We start from the raw sequence: 27166 nt of genomic DNA, 5'->3' as shown, positions 1-27166 counted from the left end.
TGTGTGTGTGTGTGTGCGTGCCCTAGTGACTACAGGGGACACAGAAATGGAATCCATTTGTATCCCCCGGTCTGACTCTCTTTTCTTGGCCATCAGATCCTTTCCTAGCTTTTAGGGTCCTCCCCAGAGAACTGTAATTGACTGATATCCTTGTACTGAAAAAAGAAGGACACATGCCCTGAGCCCTGGGTTCTAGGCCCTGGGTTTTCTGAGTCCACTGCTTTAGTTCATGGACTACGAACTGTTCTGAGAAACGTGTTGTGTCTTTCCTGTCTCCAAACCAGAACAGAGGCATCAGTCCTCTTGGAGATTGAGTCTGCTGATCCTCGTTTCCTTCTGTCCTTCCGTCTCTCTGGTCTCTGTCTCAGTGTAAGCTGGAGCTGCCCACAGGGACCTCTGTCCATGTCCAGGATGCTTAGGAGCATGCACCAAGAATAAGACACACCTAGACATCTCTGCACACACAAAATGTCACCAAGTCGTTTTCAACTGCTTTCCAGAAAGTAAGAAAGAAAAAAAAGCCTTCTTCAGGGTGCAGAGAACAGACATGCAGTGTTTACTCGGGGCTTACAGAGTGTGATTTTTCAATCCCAAGGCTGGTGAAATGGTTTTGATGTAAACTGAGAAGGGACTGGATGATGTTGTCTCCAAGATTTTGTCTTCACGCCAGACGGTTTTGTGTGAATGGTATCAGCTACTCTAAACTTCCCAGGCCACAGGACTTACGGCTGTCCTAGCAAATATAGGCAACATGTCTGTCTGTCTGTCTGCCCCTCTCTCTCTCTCTCTCTCTCTCTCTCTCTCTCTCTGTGTGTGTGTATGTATGTATGTGTGTATGTATGTATGCATGTATGTATGTATGTATGTGTGTATGTATGTATGCGTGGTGCATTATAACAATGCAGCTCCAAACCAAAGTGTTAACAATGATTTGCCCTGGACCTTGGCAGGTAGCTCAAATGGTAAGGTACATAGCACACAAACAAGAAGACCTGAATCGGGGTCCCGAGCACCCACAGGCATACTAAGCAGTGTGTGGGTCTGTAATTTTAGTCCTGCATGGGACAGAGGGACAGGAATTCCTGGGGATTGCAGGCCATCCGGTCTATCCAATCAGGGAACTCCAGGTTCATTGACTCAGTCTCCAAGGCTATACTCCAGTTACAGAGACTGGCCCTGTGAACAATCAGGTTTGGGTAGGCAGGGAACTCATGCGGTCCTACCCCATTCTGCTATGGATACCATGCATACATACATACATACATACATACATACATACATACATACACACATACATACATACACACATACATACATATATACATATATACTACCCCATTCTGCTATGGATAACATTCTGGGAGAAAGGGAGTCATTGTCTTTGGTTTTCCACCTGTACGATTGAGCCTGTAAGGCTTCAAGAGATCGCTCTGAACCCATGCTAAATTGCAATGGGTCATCAAGTAAAACTAATAGACAGGAATGTGAGAAGGAGATTGGTGGGGAAAGCAGGTGGCAGGAGTAGGAGCGAGGCAAGACGGGAAGGTTGTATGTGAGAGCTGTCCGAATGCATTCTGTACATGTGTGAGACTATCAAAGGACAACTTCAGTTAATAAAATAATAAAGTAGCAAGTAGTCAAGGAAGAAACTTGATAGTGACTTCTGACTTCTATTCATGCACATATCCCATACACACACACACATACACACACACACACACACACACACACACACACACACACACACGGATGCACACACACGGATGCACACATGCATGCACACAGATGAATTAAAACAAAAATGATCTGCATTTAGATCTATAGCACGGAAAGGGGCAGGATTGGGGGAAAAAGCGAGAGAGTGTTTACAGGGGTTGTTGCAAAAAGTTGCACAAGTGAGGACTCTGCTTTCTGTCGAACACAGCAGAGAAGTCAGGGTGCTGGTTAATCGAAGCGATAACGGCTCCGAGGATCATACTCGATCATCTCGGGCTCGGTTCTTTGCTGGAATCCAGAGCTCTGAAAGAGTGCTCACCTAGTGACGAGTACTTGCCACAGATTTAATTACAGATTATGAATCAAAGAGTGAGAGCTGGAATAGGGGGGTGTGGCTACAGTGTCACCAGAGCCACCTCCCTCTTCCTCCTAGATGGCCTGGATTCTTGCAAAGAGAATGAGGTTGAAAGAGGAAGATCTTGCTTCTCAGGCATGGTTTAGAGATGAGCTTGTGGCCTGTTCATCCTGTTCCTCTTCTACAAGCCTAGTGGATACAGGGCAGGCTAAGTTCCAGGACAGATAAGATCTACATCCAGCAATAAGCCATATCACACTGTGTCTACAGCTACAAGCACAACCATGTTATACTGAGGGCTGAATGCTGTGGTTAGGACAAAACGGCAACCAACAGATTGGGAAAAGATCTTTACCAATCCTATAACAGATAGAGGCCTTATATCCAAAATATACAAAGAACTCAAGAAGTTAGACCACAGGGAAACAAATAACCCTATTAAAAAATGGGGTTCAGAGCTAAACAAAGAATTCACAGCTGAGGAATGCCGAATGGCTGAGAAACACCTAAAGAAATGTTCAACATCTTTAGTCATAAGGGAAATGCAAATCAAAACAACCCTGAGATTTCACCTCACACCAGTGAGAATGGCTAAGATCAAAAACTCAGGTGACAGCAGATGCTGGCGAGGATGTGGAGAAAGAGGAACACTCCTCCATTGTTGGTGGGATTGCAGACTGGTAAAACCATTCTGGAAATCAGTCTGGAGGTTCCTCAGAAAATTGGACATTGAACTGCCTGAGGATCCAGCCATACCTCTCTTGGGCATATACCCAAAAGATGCCTCAACATATAAAACAGACACGTGCTCCACTATGTTCATCGCAGCCTTATTTATAATAGCCAGAAACTGGAAAGAACCCAGATGCCCTTCAACAGAGGAATGGATACAGAAAATGTGGTACATCTACACAATGGAATATTACTCAGCTATCAAAAACAACGAGTTTATGAAATTCGTAGGCAAATGGTTGGAACTGGAAAATATCATCCTGAGTGAGCTAACCCAATCACAGAAAGACATACATGGTATGCACTCATTGATAAGTGGCTATTAGCCCAAATGCTTGAATTACCCTAGATCCCTAGAACAAACGAAACTCAAGACGGATGATCAAAATGTGAATGCTTCACTCCTTCTTTAAATGAGGAAAAAGAATACCCTTGGCAGGGAAGGGAGAGGCAAAGATTAAAACAGAGACTGAAGGAACACCCATTCAGAGCCTGCCCCACAGGTGGCCCATACATATACAGCCACCCAATTAGACAAGATGGATGAAGCAAAGAAGTGCAGACCGACAGGAGCCGGATGTAGATCGCTCCTGAGAGACACAGCCAGAATACAGCAAATACAGAGGCGAATGCCAGCAGCAAACCACTGAACTGAGAATAGGTCCCCCGTTGAAGGAATCAGAGAAAGAACTGGAAGAGCTTGAAGGTGCTCGAGACCCCAAAAGTACAACAATGTCAAGCAACCAGAGCTTCCAGGGACTAAGCCACTACCTAAAGACTATACATGGACTGACCCTGGACTCTGTCCCCATAGGTAGCAATGAATATCCTAGTAAGAGCACCAGTGGAAGGGGAAGCCCTTGGTCCTGCTAAGACTGAACCCCCAGTGAACTAGTCTATGGGGGGAGGGTGGCAATGGGGGGAGGTTTGGGAGGGGAACACCCATAAGGAAGGGGAGGGGGGAGGGTGATGTTTGTCTGGAAACCGGGAAAGGGAATAACACTTGAAATGTATATAAGAAATACTCAAGTTAATAAAAAAAAAAAAAAAAGAGTTTAGGCCCAGAAAAAAAAAAAAAAAAAAAAAAAGAAAGAGGAAGATCTTGCTTCTCAGGCATGGTTTAGAGATGAGCTTGTGGCCTGTTCATCCTGTTCCTCTTCTACAAGCCTAGTGGATACAGGGCAGGCTAAGTTCCAGGACAGATAAGATCTACATCCAGCAATAAGCCATATCACACTGTGTCTACAGCTACAAGCACAACCATGTTATACTAAGGGCTGAATGCTGGATCACTGCAATTTGGGGGCTGTTACATCAACTGCTCTGTCTGGGACAAGAACACAGAGCAGAGCATGCTTGCTTCTGACCTGGACATGTTGGGAATGCAGTGTACAACTGTCTAGGTTGACCGCAAAGAGAGCTCTGGGGGGGCCAGAGCAGCAGGGAGGCCACACCTCAGAGGCTCTGGGAAGAACAGAACACTGAGTGACTGAATGGACAAGAAGCAAGAGAAGACAAGAGCACAGGAAAGACAGAAACACAAAGAAAGAAAACCAAGACTAGGTAATAAATGCATGCTATGATATATATATATATATATATATATATATATATATATATATATATATATATATATCAAATACCCACTTATTAGCTTATTATAGCTTGGAATAAGCAGGGCATCTTACAGCCAGTTTCCCTTCCTACTTCCTCTCTTCCTTCTTTCCCCTCTCCATTCTTCTTTCCTCTCTCCCTTTCTTCCCTTCTTCCCTCTCTTCCTACCCAGGAACTCTTACTATATAGCCCAGACTGGCCTCAAACTGAAGATCCCCTTGTATTCCTCATATACAAGAAGGCTGGAGTTACAGATATGGTCCACCACAACTGGCAAAATTACTGTTGTTGTGGACAGACAACGAATGTGTAAATGAAGAGCAGTAGGGTATGAGGTATCTCTGTCACTTGTCTATTGTGGGACGTAAAGTGGTACCTAAATCATTACCAATGGTTTCTGAGAATTATGTGCTGAGAGTTATAAATCGTCAACACTCAATGACCCCTAACACATAAGCTAAGAAGGTACAGGAGCCAGCAGTGGCAAAGCCAGAGGCTGACTGGCTAGGCTCTAGGCTCCATCTACACTGCTGAGCCACTAAGGGACAAGAGCTCTGGGATGGACTATAGGGAAAGGGAAATGAACTTATCTTTTGGTTAAAACAAAAGTAAACGTGCGTCTGTGTATATGGGGTCCATGCCTCAGTGCATAGATGTGTGCACACAAGTGTGCACAAAAACCAATTTGTGGGAGTTGGTCCTTTCTTCCCACCCTAAGCCTTCAGGCCATCTAATTCAGGTGAGCAGGTGGCAAGTGTCCTTACCTACTGAGTTAATTGATTGCCCTCCTCCCAAATTCATTTTAATAAGCTTTTATCACACCTTTTTAAAGAGCTGTCAAGTGCTCCCTTTCAGAGAAAATGATCCAGTACACCCTTGGAGGAAGACACACTGGCCACTGCTCTGACAGTGGAGCTGTGGGACAGCCCGAACCTTCAGAGAGACAAGCAATAGTGACTGTGGAAATTTATACATACCCAGGCTTGCAGAACTGGATATCCAAGAGTTTTCTCTTATAGTGCCCAGAGCCTCAACTCAACTCAACGGTCAGAAATCTGAAATGCTGGCAGACTCCCTGGGAATAAATATGGCAGCCCAGATCCTAAATGTATTGTGGCATTTCTCAAAGACTCACTTTGATATAAGTATCTGAGGAGGAATTAAGGGTTCCTAAGGACTGTTTCAGAACTACAGCCAATATATGTATATGTAGATGTATGTATGTATGTGTGTGTGTATATATATATTTATATATATACATGTACATATATATGTGGAAAGAAAGATAAGGGGGAAAGAAGAGCATTGCATAATTTGAAACAAAATGAGGTGTGAGGGTTTTAGTGTGAGTTTGTCATAACTGAGGCTGCCACTGCCAAACATAATTTCTTGGGGAAAAAAGGAAATAATTTTAAAAGAAACATATTACTGTCATGCTCAGACTGTCAGGAAGATACTCTAGGGTTGCCCACACATCTTCAAGTCTGTGAGACAATCCTTAGTGGGTCTTACTTTAGTCTTACCAATGGGGTGGTCTGGAAGACACATATCCGTTCCCAAACACTAAAGGTTCAAAACTGAGACAAGAAGGAAAATTGCTAGGAAGACTGGAAGTGATGGGAGAGCATTGCGGCTTGCAGGAAAGCAGTACAATTAAACTGAAACCGTTGTTTTTCTGAACACAGCCATTCCATACAGTAATGCTTTTATATGTAAATTATTAAAACTTAGAAACAAAAACCGTTCACTTTAAATTGAATTGAGACTATCTTAGAGTAAAACAGGTTGGTGAGGACGTGCTTAAAATGAAAATGAAACAGCATAAGGAAAAGGAATCATATTTTGCAGGGAAAAAATGCAAATAAAGGCTTTGGGATTTCCCCCCTTGTTTATTTTGTTTTTGATTGCTGTGTGCTATACTGAGAAGAAGATAATACCACTGGCTACGGATCCATTCTTAACTTTTTGCTTAAAGCTAAGGGATGTTTCCATTTGGTAAATTATAACTGTTACCCAAACCACCTCAGAGGAGAGGCTACACGGAAATATTATCAACCCGAGTAAGACAGGGAAAACGTATTTGAATAAAGATGCCTATTTCCAAATGTTCCTTCAAAGCGTCTGGGGAAATCTCTTTTCTTTGGAAACAATTATATTTAAAATACCCCTCCTTTCCTGAAACAAAATTTGATGTCACCTGAATAGATGTGGTGAAGGTGGTCTTGCAGAAGCGACACACAGCAAGGCCCCATGAGTACTCTGGAGGGACTTCGCTTCTTGGCTACCATGTGCCCAGGCTCTGTGCTAAACATATAGTATGCTTCTGTGAGAATTTTACAGACTAGAAAATGAGACCATGAGGGGTAAGGGCTTCCTGGATGCCCCCCTGGGACACTATGTGACAGGTTTAGCTCTAAAGCCATGCGTGCATCCATCACTGGGGTCCTAATAGCAGCCGGTGACTGTTAGCTCTGCTAGAGAGGAATCAGCTTGATATTCACCCACTCAACACTATTGCTTCTTACGGTGTCTGGTACCTCAGTTAACGATTGTGCAGAACGAATTAAGATTGTGGCAACAGGGCTATGGGAGCCACTTTGCCCAGTTCATGGCTTTCTCCTGTATGCTCCATGTCCCTTCTTCACTGCCACCTTCTTGATCCCAGTGACCTCTCTATTCCACACTCCTGCACACAAGGTAGCAGAAACATTCCTTATATACATTAAACACTCAATAAATTTTTCTTAGTTCTAAAAAATTCCTTAGGAAAAGAAAAACAGTCCCTTCAATAATATATACACAAATAAATGTAAGTGTATATATCCATATATATAGTACAGTTTATATAAGGCATATGTTTATATATTTAACATACAATCATATATATAGCCATCAAGAGATAAAGGAGAGTAGGCACAATGGCACCTGCCTTTAATCCCAGCGCTTGGGGAGGCAGAGATAGGCAGATCTCTGTGAGTTCAAGGCCAACCTGCTCTATATACCAGGTTCCAGGCCAGCCAGGGCTACATAGAAAAACTATGTCTTTGTCTTCAAAGAATAAAGAACAAAGGATACGTACATACATAAGTTCTATAAAATATATGCATATAGGTCACATAAACAGGCATGTATTTTAAGAGTATCAGCTATTAAATAAATCATACATATATTTCCTATCAAGAAGAGGGGGCCAGCAAGATCGCTCTGCTGGCAAAGGAGCTCTCTGCTAAGCCTAAAGAATTGAATTCGGTATCCAGACTCACACATGGCAGGGGAGAATATTCCCTGAGGTCGGATTCTAACTTCCACCCTCCTCAGCAGATGTGTGTGTGTGTGTGTGTGTGTGTGTGTGTGTGTGTGTGTGTGTGTGTGCGCGCGCGCGCCACATAAAAGAATAACAGTAACAGCAGTGGGGACAGACGATAGATCAACGTCATTGCACTTATCAAAAGGCAGGATTTTCCCACAGCAACAAAATAAATATTAAAAAAAAGCCGTGACTTTCTAACTGGCTAATCCATTTTGGGGGAGTATCACATCTTCTATAGATACTCCCTGTATAGAGCACAGGACCACCTTTCAGACATAGTTACAAAGTTTGACTCTGATTCTAAAGTTTCAAAACAGCACGTTAACCTTAACATAGCATTAAATTCATTTAGCTTCTAGGAATGGGGGGAAACAGAACTCCTGTGCTGGTTATTTTTTTTATCTATTTTTTGGCATCAAAGTGGTTCCTTCATAAGGATGCGCACTGAGAGTCCCTTGTGGGATTTTCTCCTGACTCGGCGTCACATATGGCCTCAGTGGCGCGACAGCTGCGGAACTACATAATTGTTTACAAATGTGCGAAATAACTACCCGAACCAATAAAAAATAATAACTTGGGCATCCATAAACAGAAATGCTATAAATGCACAATGGCCCATACATTATAAACACTGTGGAGGGAAACAGATAGCCACCCAAGCTCCTTGTTTTAAAATCTTGCGTAAAGCCAACGACGTAGTTGGCAGTCTAGCTAGCTGATGCTGCCCACTTTGTGTAGCAAACGGCTTCTAGATCGTTATCAGCAGTTACAGCTTAGGTGTTGTGCTGGCTGGTTTTCTGTGTTAACCTGAGACAAACTAGAGTCGTTGCCATGAGACCCAGCTGTAGGGCATTTTCTCAATTAGTGATCAGTGAGGGAGGGCCCAGCCCACCGTGGGTGGTGCCATCCCCTGTGCTGGTGGTCCTGGGTTTTTAGGCAGAAAGCAGGCCGAGAAAGCCAGGGGAGGCAAGTCAGTGAGCAGCGCCCTTCCACAGCCTCCACATTAGTCAGGTTCTGCCTCCAGTTTCCTGCAGTGTTTTGAGTTCCTGTCCTGACTTCCTTCAATAATGGACAGTGATATGAAAGCGCAAGCTGAGTAAGAAACTGTTTCTCCCTGGCTAGCTTTTTGGTCACGGTGTTTTGCTGCAGCAACAGAAACCCTAACCAAGGCAGGTGTCATCAGGGGGACTGCAGAAGAGTTACATTTGTTTACCGGGGGACCTTTGGTGTTCGTGTCAGCCTGTTCTGAGCAGCAAATGGCTTCCCATCACCAAAGAGTTAGGGAAAGTTGGGAAACACAGTAGCTACCAAAAGGAGAGGATGAGGGCTGGAGAGATGGCTCAGTGGTTAAGAGCACTGACTGCTCTTCCTGAGGTCCTGAGTTCAAATCCCAGCAACCACATGGTGGCTCACAGCCATCTGAAGTGAGGTCCGATGCCCTCTTCTGGTGTGTCTAAAGACATCGACAGTGTACTCACATACATGAAATAAATAAATCTTAAAAAAAAAAGGGAGAGGATGAAAATGAACACAACCTGGAGAGTGCCTTCGGAAGGGCCAGACTTACTGTGCGGCTTGCTGCCCCCTGGGATCCACGCAAGATCAACCCAAAAGGATTCCAAATTTGAGCATCTATCCAAAGAGGGGACGGTCCCGTCCTTTAGCGCTTCTTCCTTTGAAACCCCCTTTAGTTCCCATCCTACTTCCTTTATTTGTCTAGAAAGACTCTTCCTCTGCCATCAAATCCAGAATCAGTTATCGCTTCATCCAGGACGATGGTGTTTATCATCAGAGTGGCTGGATCCCACCTGTCTCGGCAGCACTTACGAGCCTGGACCCGGAATTTAAACTCTTCACACGTATGTTGGTTGGCTGAGGACTAAACATAGGTCAGGAAGCTGCCAGAGCTGCAGCAAGGTGCAGGATAGACCGTGCTTGGAATCTGTGCAGTAAAAATAAGGTCTCTCCTTGGGTGGACTGTTGACTTGTTATTCTGGGTTCCACACTTGATGTTGTTTATTATGCTACAACCTTCCGAGGTCCTCAGGAGGCCCTGTCTCTATATTCCCGTGACCTTTCAACTTATCAGTGTTCACTGCTTTGCTTTAAGTTCAGTTTCTAAAACAGACACACACATATTCACATTTGACACAGGCCCCTAGGTGTGGTGCTAAAGGGCTGACAGCCCATGCTCGATCACGTGCTCTGTGCCAAGAACATCTCCCTTTTGACACTTTCCAAAGAAAATGTGACTTCCTGACATCCCCCAAATGACTGTCTGTGCAAGATGTTATTAGCCCCATTTCACAGAAGAGAACGTCAGGTATACCTTGCACCCTGAGTTTGGTGAGCAGTGGGATATTTCCTTGTCTAATGTAGTAGCTAAATGATTAATTAAAAAGAACAAGCTAGTAAGTAAGGCCATGTGAATAAAACCTGGCTGGGGAGACAGAGGAGTCGATTGCAGTGGTGCACACCTGTAATCCCAACATTCAGGAGGCACAGGCAGAAAGTTCAGGAATTCAAGGTCACCCTTGGCTACATAGAGAGATTGAGGCTAGCCTGGGCTACCTGAGACTATTTCAAGCACATGAGAGAGGAGAGAGAGGGGGGGGGAGGAGGGGAGAAGCTGGGTGTGTGAAACTGAGACTACAGTTCACGAAGATTTTAGGACATGTATACCCATGAAGGAAGGCCCTGATGTCCCCAAGGCTTCCTTCTGCTGTGCCATGTAAATAAATCTCTGTGCAGTGATCTCCTGTGGCTTGCATAAGTGTTCCCCAAAAGCTCACGTTCTAAAGCTTGATTGGCTCATCTGCGGTGCTCTTAAGGGGTGATGGAGTCTTTAAGAGAAGGGACGTATCCAGGAAGTGACGTCATGTGGATACAATCTAGTACCACAAAGTAGAGATGAGAAGGTTGTTAGAAACCTAGCGTCTTCTTCTCCTCTATTTCTTGACACCATAACATGAGTGGCTCCATCACATGTTCTCACTATGAGGTGACTTAAATTCAACAGGCCAACCTACCATGGACAGAAACCTCCAAAATTGAGGGTGAAAACACCTTTCCCCTCTTAAGGTTGATTTACTCTGGTGATTTGTTACAGTAACAGAGAGCTCACTGATATAAGCTCACATGAATTCCAGTTTTGCATGGCTGGGAAAGCAGCAGATAAAGATGAAGGCTGCCCCTGAACAAGGGTAACTGTCCAACGTGGGCAGATCCATCAGAGACAGATTCGAGCCCTCCTGGCAGGCTGCATCTGGGACCAAGTTCTCATGAGGCTTCCTCTATGAAATGCTTTCCCTCTCGAAGGTCAAGCAGGGGTGAGCTGGAACACCAGATCCCAGGCTGCTGTGGAAGTCAGAAGTAGGAAACAGAGGTGTAAAAAGAGTGTCCCCTCCACAGGCTCAACGAGGAATCTTCCCTTGGCCCTTCGGGATCTGGTGTCCCCTGGTACCCTGAGTCAGTGCCAGCACAGTTCCCGTGTCTGTTCCTGCCCTCAGATCACGGTCCCCCCATGTTCCTTCCTGTCATCTTCTCTTCATCTCATGCGTCCCATGGTGCATCCCACGACATATCCATAGGACGCTAGTAAAATAGGATTAGGGACTTCCCTATGACTTGATTTTAGCCCAGTCTTCTGGCTTTCCTCTGTATTTGCAGTCCCTCCGCTTGATGACAGCACTTGCTGACACAGACTCGCTCTGAGACCATTGTGATTTCGTGAGACCTTGCCCAAATGGCTGCTGGTGGCGGTTTCTCTTCCCCCCTCTCACTTTGAATCCAAGTGGGATGTGCGGTGCCGCAGGGCCTTCGAGTTATCAGAGGAATGATCTAGAGTACCGCAGGGCTGATGACCCAGAACCTGACAAATGTCGGACTGCAGAGCCAGCAGAACTCATGACGGGAAAACTGCTTCCTGCAGAGACTGACAGAGCAAGAAAGACAAATCCTGGGTGCCAGAGCCAAGCTCACTTGTGCTTTAAATTACAGGAGAACACCTTCCCCACTGGAGAATCTTCTAATTGGTTTGTGGTCCAGGTTTTAATCTTTGGCATCCAGTCTTCACCCAGTAGTCGTGACTTCGGCACGAGTCACACCGAAAGGCATAATGTGCCATATATCAGGTCAAGATATATTTATCATTTAACATGTTGCCTTAGCTTCATTTCTGTTGTCCTGGCCCCCCACAAAAGCCACTTAGGGGAGGAAGAGGTTTATTTCAATCTCCAGTGCCAGGTTAAAGTCTGCCGTAGTTGGAAGTCAAGGCAGGAGCAGACAGAAATGAACACATGCTTGCTTGACTGCTTGTGTTCTAGTCCATTTCTCCCCCTCTACACAGTTCAGAACCCCTACTTAGAGAATGGTACTGCCGCCATGTCTCAGTTAGGGTTTCCATTGCTAGGAGGAGACACCATGACCACAGCAACTCTCACGAAGGAAACCCTTTGACTGGGGCTGGCTCACAGCTCAGAGCTTTGATGGATTATCATCGTGATGGGGAACATCGCAGCGTGCAGGCAGACGTGGTGCTGGAGAGGAGCTGAGAGTTCTACACCCTGATCAGCAGGCAGAAGTGCCTGGGAGCCACACACATTGGGCACAGCTTGAGCATATGAGACTGCAAAGTCCAACCCTACAGTGACGTACTTCCTCCAACAAGGCCACACCTATTCTAATGAGGCTATACCTCCTCATAGTGCCACTCCCTGTGGGTGGAGCATTAAAACACCTGAGTTTACAGTCAAGCATTCTTCCTATTCAAACCTCCAGGACACAGTAGCCAGGCTATTCCTATAACAATTAACTTAGTGAAGATAATCTCCTACAGACATATCACAGGCCAACCCAGGTCCTCCCTGATACTCTCTTCCCATGTGATTCTAGGTTATGTTGAATTGGCAATTAAAACTAGCCGTCACATAGTACCATATCAATCAGACCATATGATAGCAATCATATACCGTACGAAAGCACTTTCCTTTGCCTTGTACCCAGTCCTGCAAAGAGGGTGATGTTTCTGATCACCAGAGAGGCTCAGGAGGCTTTTGAGGTTTAGTGTCCGGAAGAGCAGTTGCTGAGAGATCTCCTGTGCCATATTCTACAGGCTTCGTTCTGAATGTGGACGGACTTCAGTGTGCACACGCAGGAGGAATTCGGAAAGCGTGTTTATAGCATCCTTGAGGTCAATACCCGTGAGTCTATCTGGTAGTGCGAGCAGAACGGGCCGGAGGAGGCTGCCCTCCACTCACTAGCAAACACGGATCAATACTCAGGTTCAAACACTAACGTGGGAATCTGAGGGAGCATTTATATTCAAACTGTGCTGTGTCCCCTTATGGAAGGTTCTTCCACTCAGTCTCTTCGTCTCGAATACACTCATCTCATGGTGTTGCGTACGGATGGCACCACAAACACGTCTGTAAGTGTTGAGCTTTATCATTCCGTCATCTGTTCACACTTTAATCACCAGGATCTTTGGGGCTAGCCTTTCAGACTATTGCTACATACTCTAAAATTGACAGTTGACAGATTAGGAAAAAGTGTAAGATTAAACAAAAACTATGAATGGCTCCACCTACCTAGTCTTTAAAAATATTGTTTTAAAAGATAATGTGCCTACTCCATACCCACGAGAAAATCTGTGGATATGTGCTCAGTGCCCTGGAGACCAGGGAAAAAAAGGCATTCATTCACTTCAGGGCTGGAGTTATAGACAGTTGCAAGCTGCTTAGCATTCTGAGACCCCTACTTGGGTCCTCTGGTAGAGTAGAACGCGCTCTTCACCACTGAGTCATCTCTCCAGCTCCAACTCGTCAAACCTTAAAATCCCCACTGAAGAGCTGGCCACGGTAGCACACCCGGTTGATCTCAGCACTCGGGAAGTAGAGACACGAAGGCCTCTAAGTTCAAGGCCAGCCTGGTCGACAGAGTCAGTCCCAGGACAGCCAGGGCTACACAGAGAAACCCTGTTTCAAATAAACAAACAGAACAGAACAAAAACCAAACACAAAACAAACTCCCTCTGAAGCATGAATCGTGGCAAGACTGGGGCATCTTGCTCCTGCTGATTGACACTATTCCCAGCTCGTCTTACTGAACAAGGTAAATACTGAGTTTCCACGAGAAGAAAAGTACCGTCTTCACGTCCTTAACGCTTGAGCATAGCTAGCAACGTACATGAAGCCTATAGGCCTGTCTGCTCTCTCATAACACTCAAAGGCCAGACAAGCAAGGCGGAGAGCACACTCTCGAGAAGATCCTGCTTCCTTCACCTCGCTGGCTTTAGAGAAACTGGACGGGATTTTCTCTCACTGGGTCACTTATCCTTTAATTTCCAAAAGTCATCTGGAATTGTTTTTTGGTCCTGAAGTCTGGCCTCAAAGGTCAACTGGGTTGTTTATGGTTTACTTGTCAACAAAAGAACTAGTGGGGCAGGGGAGAGGGCTGAGTGGATGAAGCCACTTGTTTGGCAAGCCTGGCAATGCGAGGTTGATCCCTAGAAGCCACATAACACTGTATGGCCCCACGAAACTGCCCCTTGTCTTCCACTCTTGCACAATTGCATGCATGACCCCACCCCCACCCCCATATCACTTCCAACAAGACAGGAAATGCTGTCAGTGAGCAAGTCTAATGACCAGGAGAAATGCTGTGTAAGGTCTCCCGGCTTTCTGTGCATAAGGCGACAGGGCATGGGGGCGTGGCACGGGGCGTGGCACGGGGCGTGGTAACGACCATCTGTAACTCTAGTGCTGGTAAGTTCCAACACAGCCCTGGGGCTCAGTGGCCAACTAGTGTGGCCAACTGGTGAGTTTCAGGCTCACTGAGAGATCCTATCTCAAAACAACGAGGCAGGGAGCAACTGAGGACAACGCCTAATGTCAACTTCTGGTCTCCATATGTGCATTTACACAGTGCATGGCCACACGCATAGGCAGATGCACGCACGTGCACACACACACACACATACACACACACGCACGCACATGTGTGCGCGATCATGTGCTCATATACACACCACACAGGATACCCATAAATTTCTTTTTCAAAGGAAAGACAGAAGGTCTTGCTTTCACTGGGTGCTGTCAATGCTAGAATACTAGAAAGAAGAAGCAGAAGCCACCCCTCTCTTGGATACGTTGCCCTCCCAGACATCTCTCTGTATGGGTGGCAGCAACTTGCTGTGTGTGCATGATTCTCCAGGCCGATCATCAAAGCCGTCCCTAACATCCCAAATGCATCAGTCAAGATGGAGGACAGTCAGCAGCAGCATGGAAAGCCTGATCTCTGGGCTCAGGGTATGTGACGGACACATGACGACATAGGATGACTTTGTGGTGAGCTTATCACTGTCAGGGAGAGGAAAACCCTGAGATGGAATAAAATAAGTAAGGGTGGGGGTTGGGGATTTAGCTCAGTGGTAGAGAGCTTGCCTAGCAAGCACGAGGCCCTGGGTTCGGTCCCCAGCTCCGAAAAAAAAAAAAAAATAAGTAAGGGTGTTTGGCTGGGCTGCAAGGGAAACAAGAAACACACCAAATTAAAACAAATGCCTAATGAAGCCACAGGCTCCGAGTCCAGGGCTCTTCCTTACGGTTCGATAAGAGCCTGGAACACTCATCTGGGAGGCCCCCAGCAGTGCTTGTGTGGACGGGAGGTGCTGGGGAAATGGTCTGATTAGGAGGAGTTACAGACAGGCCTGGTGGAACACAGCTGTCAGTTCAGTACCTTAGGAGGATGAGGCTAGCCTGGGCTACTAGGTGAAACAGTGTCTCAAAATAAAACTGCAAAAGACCTGAAGATGTACCTCTGAGGGGGAGTACTTGCCTGCGTGTATGGAGCCACTGTGTTTCATCCCCAGGACTCCAAGAAGAGAACAAACAATCCAGGACGTCTCTAAGGTCCAGGCCCAGAGAGCCATGTCAGAGTCGAACTGCATCTCTAGTACTGTCCTTGTCCCCAGACTGCTGTTACCCATAGGCTCAAGGACTTCCCATAGGAAGTCCCTTCCTATGCCTGCTCCATAAGCCCCATCCCCAGTGGCCCCAGATCCACAGTCCCCTGCAGCCGCCGAACTCCGGCTCAGCTGACATCTGTGATCTCCACTTAACCGAAATGAGTTAATCTCGTTTTCCAGATGAGCTGGCGCCATGTCTCCTGCAGGCTGTGATTACAGAGCAAACGCTTTGTGTGGACAGGAGGGCTGGGAGCTTTTCCCAGTCCCACTTCACACGTACACGCCCGACAGACTCTTCAGCCCACCCCCACCCCAATCCCCACTTGCTGGTGTGTGATGCAGTTAGAGACCGAGTGGGGGCCTTCAGACTGGCCGTGAGCCTTTCACGGAGATGACGTCACTTCCTGAGAGGTCAGGATCAATTAATTTTCAGGTCTGGAAACACAGCTTACTTGGATGGAAGCATCCGTTTGCAACTGTTTGTTTGTTTGGATTTGCTCTTAAAACAAGTCGTCAGGAGACAGTTATGTACCACAGGGTTCCTGCGTGGCAGAGCATTTCCTAGGTGCAGAGGAAAGATGCTGGGGGCGGTTTTGTTTGTTTCTTTAAAACCAATGCTCGAGTTTCTTGCCTCAAGGAACTTTGTGCTTCCTTGGGTAGCTGTAAATATTTTATTTCATTAAGACAAACAAAATGAAAACATGTTTTGGGGCTGAAGAGGTGGCTCAGTGGGGAAGAACATTTGCTGCTCTTCCTAGAGAATCCATTTTTGGTTCCCAGCGCCCTCCTCGGGCTTCGGACAACCACCCATAACTTCAGCTCCCGGGAGCCGCTTGTCTTTTTCTGGCTTCCATGGGTATGCACACACATGTAGCAAGTGCACTGACACTTGAACACACTCAAAGAGAAGTAAATCTTAAGAGAAAAACCATTGTGCACAATTTGGTGTTGTACACCCCTATGTAATGCCAGGGATTCTGAAACGAGAGGATTAGTTCTAAGTAATGTGACAAAATCCTGTTCCAAGGAACCTGGAAAAAAAATAGGAGAAGAGGAGGAGGAGGAGGAAAAGGAGGAGGAGGAAGAGGAAGAGGAAGAGGAGGAGGAAGAGGAGGAGGAGAAAAGGAGGAGGAAGGAGGAGGAGGAGGAGAAGGAGGAGGAAGGAGGAGGAGGGAGGAGGAGGAGAAGGAGAAGGAGGAGGAGGAGGAGAAGGAGGAGGAAGGAGGAGGAGGGAGGAGGAGGAGAAGGAGGAGGAGGAAGAGGAGGAAGAGGATGAGGAGGAAGAAGAGGAGAAAGAGGAGGAAGAGGAGGAGGAGAAGAGGAGGAGGGAGGAAGAGGAGGCGGGAGGGATGGAGAAATGGACTGAGGGAAGAGAATGGAAGATTAAATAGAACAGGAGGGGCAGGGGGAAGAGGGGAGGGGAAGGGAGGAGATAGGAGAGGGGACCAGAGAGGAGGAGGGAGAGAAAGGAGCTGTCCCCACAGGCACAGGCTCAGAACAGGGTGCTCCCTGTTTCCTGTCCTCACTCTATAGAGGACTTAAGTAAGTTACTTAACATCTTTGAGCCCTGGTTTTCTGGGGCCTGCCCTACAGCAGGATGGAAACATGGGTAAAGACAGATCTCTCGGTGTAATAGGATGATAGACGCCAAGACAGACCTATAGACGAGGTTGGGACTTAGAAACCAATGTTGCACACCAGGGCCAGAGCTAGCAAAAGCAAACACAGGATGTCCGAGTAGACCTGAATTGCTCCCAAATGACATGAAAACTGTCATTTATCTGGGTCCACATGGAACTAGGAGTGCCAAGTTTGACCTGACAGCTTCAACGACAGGAATTGAGGTCAGAAGACCTAAGCTAGAATCTTATTTACTAGCTCTGTGTCTTGGGGACAGACGTCTTTGCCATCCAGCCTCTCCCAGTATGAGGCTATAAGCTAACTGTAAAAATAACCCGTGCTCAATTCCTACAGCGGTCTGAGACTCAAAGAGAACAAGTGGGAGTGAGTGCCTGCTCTAATCTGTAAAGTACCATTTGCCTAGGAATTGCGCGCTCCTTTTATCTGTGGGTGACGTGGTTGGGCGAGAACACAAAGGTACTTCTTGTTCATCCAAGCCGCTCCTCTCAATCCACAGGGTGGTGGGGTGGAGGGTGGAGAAGTGGGGGAGGTGGGGGGAGGCAGTGACAGAGTCAAGGTCTCCCATTGTATTGGCTGTCTTAGTTTGTTTGACTTTGTGTTGCTTTCTCCTGAGGGAGGGTCTCCCTATGTAGCCACGCCTGGCTTGGAACTCACCGCATAGACCAGGCTGGCCTGAAGCCCACAGATATCTGCCTGCCTCTGCTGATCTGTCTGCTTCCTGAGTGCCGAAATGAAGGGCCCGAGCCAGCTTGTGACTGTTAGTTTGTCAACTAGACACAAAGTGGAGTCCCCTCTGAGGAGAGTGTCAGTGGAAATCCATCTATATCCGGTTGTCCTGCGGGCATGTGGGCATGTTTTTTTTTTGGGGGGGGAGTCTTGATTTTGTTAATTGATGTTATTCTTTTAGGTAAGGTTAGACCCAACCTAAAGTAGGCTGTACCATGTCCTGGGTTTGGGTTCTAAATTGTATAGAAATATAGAAAGTGAGGTGCTCTGGGTGGTGGCGCACAGCTTTGGTCCTCGAACTCCGGAGGCAGAGGCAGGCAACTCTCAGAGTTCAAGGCCAGCTTGTCTCAAAAGACAAACAAAATAAGGAGGAGGGGGAGAAGGAGGAAGAGAAAGAGGAGGAGAAAGAGGAGAGGGGGAGAAGAAGGAAGAGGAAGAGAAGGGGAAAGAAGAGAAAGGAGAAAAGAGGAAGAGGAGGAAGAAGAGAAGAGGAAGAGAAGAAAGGAGAGAGAGAGGATTAGTTGAGCGTGTGTATTTATCCTCTTTGGTTTTGATGTATGTGACTAGCTGCCGTGACTTTGACTTCCCTGTAATAATAAACACGGAATTATAAGACAAATCAATGCTTTTCTCTCTTAAGTTGCTTTTGTGGGGATATTTTATCACAGTATCAGAAGTGGATGCCTTCTTCCTAGGAGGACAGGGGCATCTCCCCAGTCCAGCAACCGTCAATGGAATGGTACCTACCCAGCACAGCCCCACACCTGACAGAATCCCTTCACTGTGACCCTGGGGAAGGATGCTCTGGGCGTGACACTCAGGGACTCTGGAGTGGGAGCGGCCCAAAGGCAGACATCCTAGCTAACATCATTGCTTGAGAAGCACACGCTTGTCTGTGCTGTTATTGTTGCCTGTTCTCTCAGGTGAGGATCATCATCTAAGGTGGATTATTATCTGGAGCTGCCAGACACTTCTGCTTCCAAGATTTTTATATGAACAGGGCATGATCCTGAGAAATACCAGCTGTGAATCCTGGCCTAGCCACACCTTTCCTGGATAACCTGTCTTAACCTCCCCGACCCAAAGTTTACAAGACCAACCAGATTGCAGCAACATCACGGAGGCTGCACCTCATTAGCCTCTACATCAGGTTACAGACACCGAGAAGTGGAGACTGACCCCGTTTGCTTAATGCAAGTAAGAACTCTAATAAGGCCCTAAATTACTCCAGGTGAACCTGATGTAACTCTGTACTTGAACTTGCTTCTTCCTCTGTAGTTATAAAAGGTGTGGATGACAGGCTGTCGGGGGAGGAGGTGAGCAAACTTGAGAACACCAGCCGCAGGTGATTCTGAGCATCCAAGCCCTCATGGTTGAGTGGCCATCTGATGGGCCAGATGGGAGAGCTGAGGCATAGATTTTGCTCAAAGAGCCCATGAGGATGTCTGCTCCCTGGACAGGGTGATGGAGGTTGGGGGTGGGGGTGAGGGGTGTGTGTGGGGTGGGGCTTGTTAACATTTTGTTGGTGGGGTAATGTTAGTTTCCACCCACATTCCTAGGGATTTATACAAGTCCCATGGTTCCTATCTTCAGCTTCTTCCAAGGCGGGAGATGAAAATGTTAAGAAAGAGAAGCAAAAAGCTTCAAAAAGAAGACTTAGAACCCAAGGAAGCTCTAACGTGTATTTTGGGCACACACACGATGCACACACATGTATCAACTATAAAACAATAAAAATGAATCATTTTTACAAGTGTGGCATGGTGCTGCATGCCTTTAGTTCCAGCCCTTAGGGAGAGGTGGGTCTCTGTGAGTTCTAGGCCAGCCTGGTCTATAGAGTAAGTTGCAAGACAGAACCAGAATTACATAGTGAGGACCTGTCTAAACAAATAAACAAAACAAAACAAAACAAAAAAACAAAAAACAGAAAACAAAGAAGACCCTCCAGTATTCAGGGGACTGCAAAATGTCTCAACAGTAACAGTGATTTCTGTCCCAAGCATGACGGCCTGAGTTCCAACTCTTTGCAGCTACCTAAAAAAACGCAAGCATTTGAGTCAGTAACCCCAACACTGTAGGGGACAGAGACAGAAGAATCCATGTGCTCTGCTGTCCACGTGTTGCTGAAGAACCAATGAGGAATCAACTGTGTTAACAAGACAAGCTTTTAAAAAAATGTATCCCTACATATAAAGATTGATCAGATTTATGGTCAAAATAGATGCCACAGTTTAAAGGGCAGCGTTCCTTAAGCAGGATGCACTATTGCCACCTGGTGGTGACATACCAGAATTGCAAGAATAGGGCCTCGTCTTCAAACTTGAAGCACGTAAAAGTAATACACCGGCCGGTATTTGTGGCATTGTGCAAAGTCCTTACAGGGAAGGGACTGAACTAAATTACATAAATAAATACAAATAAATACTAATGTGTTTTGCATGGATGATCCCAAACAATATCACGCTCCCAACTCCTTTTTCTGTTATTTCACGTGTTTGTTTCATGAAACTCTCCCGAGAGGTTGTAAGCTACACAGTGAAGGCTATGAGGCAAACCAGTGCTTCTTGGGTTACAAATTCATAAGGAGTGGAGCCCTCTGATTGACAGATGATAAACCAATGACAAACAGCAACAGCCCCTAGCTCAGGACACAGCTCATTTGTGTGGCCACATCCACTGTTTCCACACCCTCTCCAAAGAACTTTCGTTGACTCTTCTAAGCTTTGGGAGTGTTTTTGTTTTGTTTGTTTGTTTGTTGTTTGTTTTTTATGTGTCTTTGTTTATATAGAGCATGTTGGTCAGCTAGGACCGGAAGCAGTGGTGGATATAAAGTAATAGGCAGGGCCATGTCTAATAAATGTAAATAATACGTATAGAGAAACACACAGACATGAAAACCCCACATACATTTTTAGAGGCGTGCCAACCGAATGCAAATACCTCTTTGCAAAATCCAACCACCTGGAGTTTTGTTGTTTTTTTTTTTTTTAAAGCTTTATTTATTTTCTATATGAGTACACTGTCACTCTCTTCAGACACATCCGAAGAGGGCATCGGATCCCACTATAGATGGCTGTGAGCTACCATGTGGTTGCTGAGAATTGAGCCCAGGACCTCTGGAAGAGCAGTCAGTGCTCTTGACCACTGAGCTATCTCTCCAGTCCAACACCTGGAGCTTTAACGTCCAAGAAAAATCACAGGCTTTTTCTCTAACACGAGAAACCACTACTGTGCTGAAAGGAGTAAGGGACTCCATCAACCGGTCAGCTGACTCGCCAGCATGCAAAAGTGACCTTAGAATCAATCCATGCTGTGCTTCTCAGTCACAGGAGAATGAACTGGAAGAATGCTGCTAGTTTGGGGGAGGGGAAGAGTTCCCACTTTAAAAAAAAAAAAAGACAAAACAAAACAAAATACTGGCAGGTTGCGTTTTAAGGGGAGAAGGAGCCATTTAAAAGCCAAATAAAAGAATCGGTGCAGGCTGCAAAAAGAAGGCAAACTATGTCGAAGCCCCGAACTTGCTCAGGCTCGGTTTATTTTCCAAGTTAATGCACTGGTGGTTGGGCCTGAAAGGAAAAAAAAAAAGTCAACGGGGAGAAAATAAACAGAGCGTTTGCAGAGCTCGCCCTGCGGCCTCTCGGACTGTCTGCTTACTATAACCCCCGTTTTAACATGTCATGATCGCTCTCACAGTGAAGACACCCTTCCTGCAGCAACGGACCAAGAATGCATGACTAATTCTAACCACTTGCACGCATCTCCCGATGGAAATTTCACATGGCTTCTATGGATTAGAGTTCTGTCAGCTGTACGGAGAGCAGCGACAGATACTAATGAGCTAGGCTGCTCCTCACATCAGCCCACGGGCATCCAGTGAGTGGCTGAGGGTTCCTCAGCGCCTGTTAGCCATGCAGGTGCTGCATGCATCCTGAGTCATAGTCACGGAAGGTCAAGGCAGGACTGGAGCGATGGCGACTGCTCTTTCAGAAAACCCACGGTTGGTTCCCGACACCCAGTGAGGTAGCTCACAACTGCCTGTATCTTGGTTCCAAAGGTCTCTTCTGGTCTCTTCAGCCACTGCACTCAGGTGCACATACTCACACACAGAGATATACACACATACACATACGTGTAATTAAACATAAAAATAAATTAAAAGGGGAAAGCAAGGATAGGAAAGCACGGACTCCAGAGAGAAGGAAGACGGGTGATGAGTTAGCATCTTAATCCTCAACACAGAGGGCTGGAGTTGGGATGACTTGCCCTGTGTGGTACCCGTCTCCAGGTATAGATCTTCCGATGCTAAGGAGGAAAGTGATGGATCCAAAGTAGACAGACACAGAGGCTCAAAGAGGTCAGTTTATTGCCCCCCAAAAAGAAACAGCTGCCTGTGCTTAAACACAGATAGACAAGTCTCAGACAGCTTCTTCCTACCACAGGCTGACAAGCACCTTTGAGTTGAGACGGGTGGCTGGGAACCTCAGGACCAAGTTCACAATCGGATGGACTGTGGTGATGTTTATACAACGGCACAGCTTCCCTTTTTACCACCAAAGCGTACACCAATACATGGCTCAAATGGTGGGCATTGAGATCCTGTGCTCAGGCTCTGCCCACTGCAGAAGACGTCCTCCCTGGCTGCCTTCAGATCAAGATCTAGAACTCTCCACTCTTCCAGGGCAGTGCCTGACTGGATGTGACCATGCTTCCCGCCTTGATCATCATGGCTTGAGCCTCCTCAGAGGCTGTAAGCCAGCCCCAATTAGGCAGAGCCCCTGGAAGAGTCACAGCTCCCCACGTCCAGCACATTTGATGTATACATGTGGGCAGGCCAATGTTTGATTCTTGGTCAAGGCTGTGTGGATGACTTTATGTTATGCCGTCTGTGAGGCTATGTTGTGCTGTTCTGTGCGCCAAGCCCTAGTTCGTCTGATGCCAGACTCTCTCAGCTCACAAGCTGACCCCCCATTCCTTTGGTCCATCTGAACTCTGCACCTCCAGCTTGGAAAGTCTTTTCTTTTCTGAGTGACCTTGGCTGCCTTCCACCAAGGCTTTACCTTTCCAGCCTGGCTCTACCCTCTCTGATCTAGCCCCCTGAACCTTCCTTGGCAGGCGACATCCTCCCAGGTGGGATGTGTGTAAAGCTATCTGATGTAGTCAGCTAAACACCCCATGACCTACCTCTGCTCTGAAGGACAGGCAACTCTTGCTCCCCAAACAAGGGCATCTGTGCGCCCGTACTCATGTCACGGAGGTGCAGCGGACACGAGATGGGCAGAAACCTAGTCACTGACTCTCCGTTTCCTGTTTTCTACTTGTAGAACAAGGGAGGAACAAGAATGAATTTAAGCTCACAGGCCCCAGGAGTGAACCTACCACTATTATTCGGTAGATAGACAGAACGTCAAACTGCCATTTAAATCTCTGTTTCTCTAACCCTAGGTGAGTGCAGCTCTCAGACCAAATCAGGAAGTTTTCTTGGCTGACAGTAGAAGGAAAAACAAGTCACAATTGGTCAAGTACAGAGAAGAGAGTCTGAGGAAGAAGTAGATGGAACTAAGGCACCCAAGGCTCCTTATGGGCTCTCCCCAAGGCTGGGGGCCATGGAGGAAGAGGGCCAGATAGCAAGGCAGCAGTCCAGGAAGACCATAGCAAACGGAGTCTTCTGGACTGACCCATGAGCTTGCTGCCACTGTGGCTACCAGCACGAGATCAAGCTATGCAGCATTTTATCACGGAATAGGGTGGGGTTTGTGAGCCCCCCTCCCCCACCCAGGACCTAGGCAGGAAGCTTCCGGGGGAGGTGGAGTCAGTTTCTCTAAGCCTGAGGCTCTCGGTAGCTCAACGACAGTGCAGTGGGAGGCTCTACACTCGGAGATACGCGGGCGGCATGAACTGGAGTTGATGGGTTATTAAATTAACTAAGAAAAGACGACACAAAATTGGTGGGGGTGGGGAGGTGGGGGTGGAGCTTCGAGGAATTGGTGGGAGGAGTTGGGTCAATATGATAAAAAAAAATACATTGTGTGAAGTTCCCAAAGAGTTAATGACGTATTTAAAGAAAAACAAGAACAAAAGGAAGGAAGGAAGGAAGGAAGAAAAGAAAGGGAGAAAGAAAAGAAAACAAAAGAAAAGAAAAGAAAAGAAAAATTTAAAAGTGTGGGAGCAAGAGGGAGGCTTTGTTTCCTAGGTCCTAGAACGTAGGGATGTCTGTGAATATAAATATCGCAATGCTAATACTATAAAAATAATAAAGTGGAATGGATACTAGCAGGTCTTTCAAAGCCGAACAGTAGCTTTGACAACAAATATCCATATTTCATCTGAAACTTGTGAAACCTTCGCCTGTAATCCCACGAGCGGCAACGCGGTAAATGAAAGCAGCAGGCAGTCGGGATTAATAATATTCTGTCTTACATCGGAAGAGCATTTGAAAGACGAGACTTGCTTTATCTATTCCCTGTCTTAATGGTCCTCATATTGAAACAGACTGAAGCCGCTAAGATGGGCTGGGAAGTAGTCAGAGATGTTTTATTAATTTATGGGAAAGTAAAGGACCCACCTCGAGGTTTAAGTGGGTCGTTCTGAAACCGTGAGGAGTCAGTGGTGTGGGGAAATGTGTGGAGGATGTGCCGCCTGACACTGGGCTGGGGTCAGGACCAGGAAAACTGTCCCCAGTGTGCTACAAGGGTCGACGGTCTAACAAGCACTCAGGAGAAAAAGCACTCTGTTCTCGTGTGGATTCTACCACATGCTTCTATCTTGCCACGGACTAGAAAGGCCATGTCAGTGACGCCGGGTACTTTTGTGGCCAAGCAGAATGCCTTTGTTGGTTAAGAGGAATAAAGGGGCTAGGTTTCCTTTTATTTTTCTAGTGTTCCATGATGACTGCAACCAGAAGCAAAACAAAACTGATGGGCATTCCCAGAATTCACAACTACGCACGCAATAGGGAAACGGAGAAAGAAACCGGCGTGCTGCCTGGCATTTCACTGAAAAGACTTGTTTTTGTCTAGACTAAGTGAAGGGCATTGTTTTTCTTTTGGAGGGCTGGACATTGTTAGGCAGGTGACTTTTTTGTTTGTGTAAATGCAGAAGCAAAGAAGACAAAATGATATTCAGAGTATGTTCTCTAGGCCATAAGTTTGATTCCAGTCGTAAGTTATGATTTTCTTGTTTCTCAAGTCTAGATTGATTGATTTTAGTATTACACAATTTAACACTGAGTGTCTTAAACCATGGAGAGTGATCTGGCTTCCTTTTTTTAAATTTATATTTTCAAGACAGGGTTTTACTGTGTAGCCTTGACTGTCCTGGAACTCTCTAGACCAGGCTAGCCGTGAACTCCCAGAAATTCACCCAACTCTAGCTCCAAGTGCTGGGATTAAAGCCTGCACCACCACCACCTGGCATCTAATTTCCTTTCTGTAGCTGTGACAAAGCATCACGCTCAATAGCAACTTGGGGACAGAAGGAGTTTATCGCCTTACACTTCTAGGTCAAAGTCCAGCACTGAGTGGGAGGCAAGGAGGAACTCAAATAGCTAGTCACGTGACACCCACAGTCAAGAGACTAGAAGAACAAAGGCGCTCCGCTGCCTTTGTTTTATACCGTTTAGGGACAGACAATAGGCTGGGTCCTCCTACATCAACAGACAATATGCTTCCCTCAAACATGCTCATGGGCAAACCAAGTAGTACAGAGAGGATCTACAGGAGTGAGAGGAAGGTAGAACCATGTCTCTTACAGAAGCATCTAGCAAACGTAGTTTTGGGGGCCCAGATAAGTCTATATGGCTGTGGACTGCCTTGTTCATTACAGAACACATAGTAAGTAGCCCAAACTTGTCCCACATTTTTTGGTAGTAATGGCCTGTCATTTCTTTTACAACCGAAACCACCTCCACACTCTGCCAGATACCACCTAGGAAGGCAAGTCTCTGCTACCCTAATACCCACCATTTGAATTCCTACTGTGTTCTGTGTACATTTTAAACAAAACCAAGTAAACACTCCTATCGTAGTAGGTGCCACCACAGCTGGAGATTACTTAGAAGGAAATTAGAGGCTCGAAGACAGGAATATAGTGCAGATGCCAGAACCATTGCACAAGGAAGTTTAGAAGAGATAAAAGAATAAAGAGGACAATGAACAGAAAGAGAGAGGTATGCCCCGAGGCCTACTACAGTGACGGGAATGACCATGAGGAAGAATGCTCTTCTGGGGTTCAGGCCCAGACTCCACAGGTGGGAATTCATGCCTACGACTGTGTAAACAGTCAAAACCCTATGTCCTAGAAGGTCTTAGGCTCCAGAGGGAGCCTACTATTGTTTACCTGGAGTGAAAGGGCATCAAATTGTGTCTATAGGTTTATGTTCATAGGCAAATGCTATACCCAGCCTCAGTCAGAGAAGCTTTGCAATGAACTATGCTGAATATAGATTCCCCCCACCCCGGGGTTTTAAACAGTGCCGTTTATTGGGTGACATTTTCCTAGAAGGATGGTCCTTGGCAGCAGCAACAGAAAGGGGGGGGTCTCCACAAATCGTGTCATATTGAATGACATAATTTACCTCATCAAATTAAAAATGTTACCTGGGTTATCTTAAGTAACTAGGAGCCAGGGTCCAGCTGTAGATGTCTACATGTAACTCTGAATGACTTGTTCTATTCAGACCATGTTCAGAAACTGACTATATAGGTTTATTCTGAAGCAATCTAGATGACTGTGGTTGTGACTCTAGAGGCCTGGAGTCATTTCAAGCCCAGGCTATACATCAAATATCGATCCTTTTGGTAAGGGCAGTACCTGCCTTCATCTCCGAGAGTTCAATAGGAGCTTCTCAGGCTTCTACTTAGAAGGGATACACACTCTTAACTAGCTACCCAAGGCATTAAGAAGAAGCGGTGGTTGAGTGTTTAGCCCTCAATAGGACACCGATAGTACCCCTGTAAGGTTCAGAGAACATAGAGGAAGAGGAACTGGAAAGAAGGTAAGAGCTAGAAGACAGGGAGACAGGCTGTGAAATGTTGCCTCTAAGGCGTGACACTGTTTTAGCAGTCCTAATCTCAGAGCAGCTGTGGCCACCTATCAACAACTTAAACCTATC

The 27166-nt window shown here is 46.3% G+C and overlaps 1 protein-coding gene across 5 annotated transcripts in view; it reads right to left on the bottom strand.

Annotated features, from left to right (window-relative positions):
- The window catches only part of Wwox (WW domain-containing oxidoreductase), a 930922-nt gene that overhangs the window by 399045 nt on the left and 504711 nt on the right, over positions 1–27166 (bottom strand). The window contains exon 10 of one of the 5 annotated variants that reach the window (XM_006255670.5): positions 813–21623. The exons of the other annotated variants lie outside the window; for them this stretch is intronic. Coding sequence (XP_006255732.1) covers positions 21603–21623 — 21 coding nt within the window. The 3' untranslated portion in view covers positions 813–21602. Of the gene's footprint in view, positions 1–812; positions 21624–27166 lie in introns of those variants that run through there. 5 annotated transcript variants of the gene reach the window in all.

Source organism: Rattus norvegicus, chromosome 19 (genome assembly GCF_036323735.1).
Source record: "Rattus norvegicus strain BN/NHsdMcwi chromosome 19, GRCr8, whole genome shotgun sequence".
In the NCBI taxonomy this organism is placed as follows: domain Eukaryota; kingdom Metazoa; phylum Chordata; class Mammalia; order Rodentia; family Muridae; genus Rattus; species Rattus norvegicus.
The sequence above is the reverse complement of the archived record's forward strand: the minus strand, read 5'-3'. Positions and strand labels throughout refer to the sequence as shown.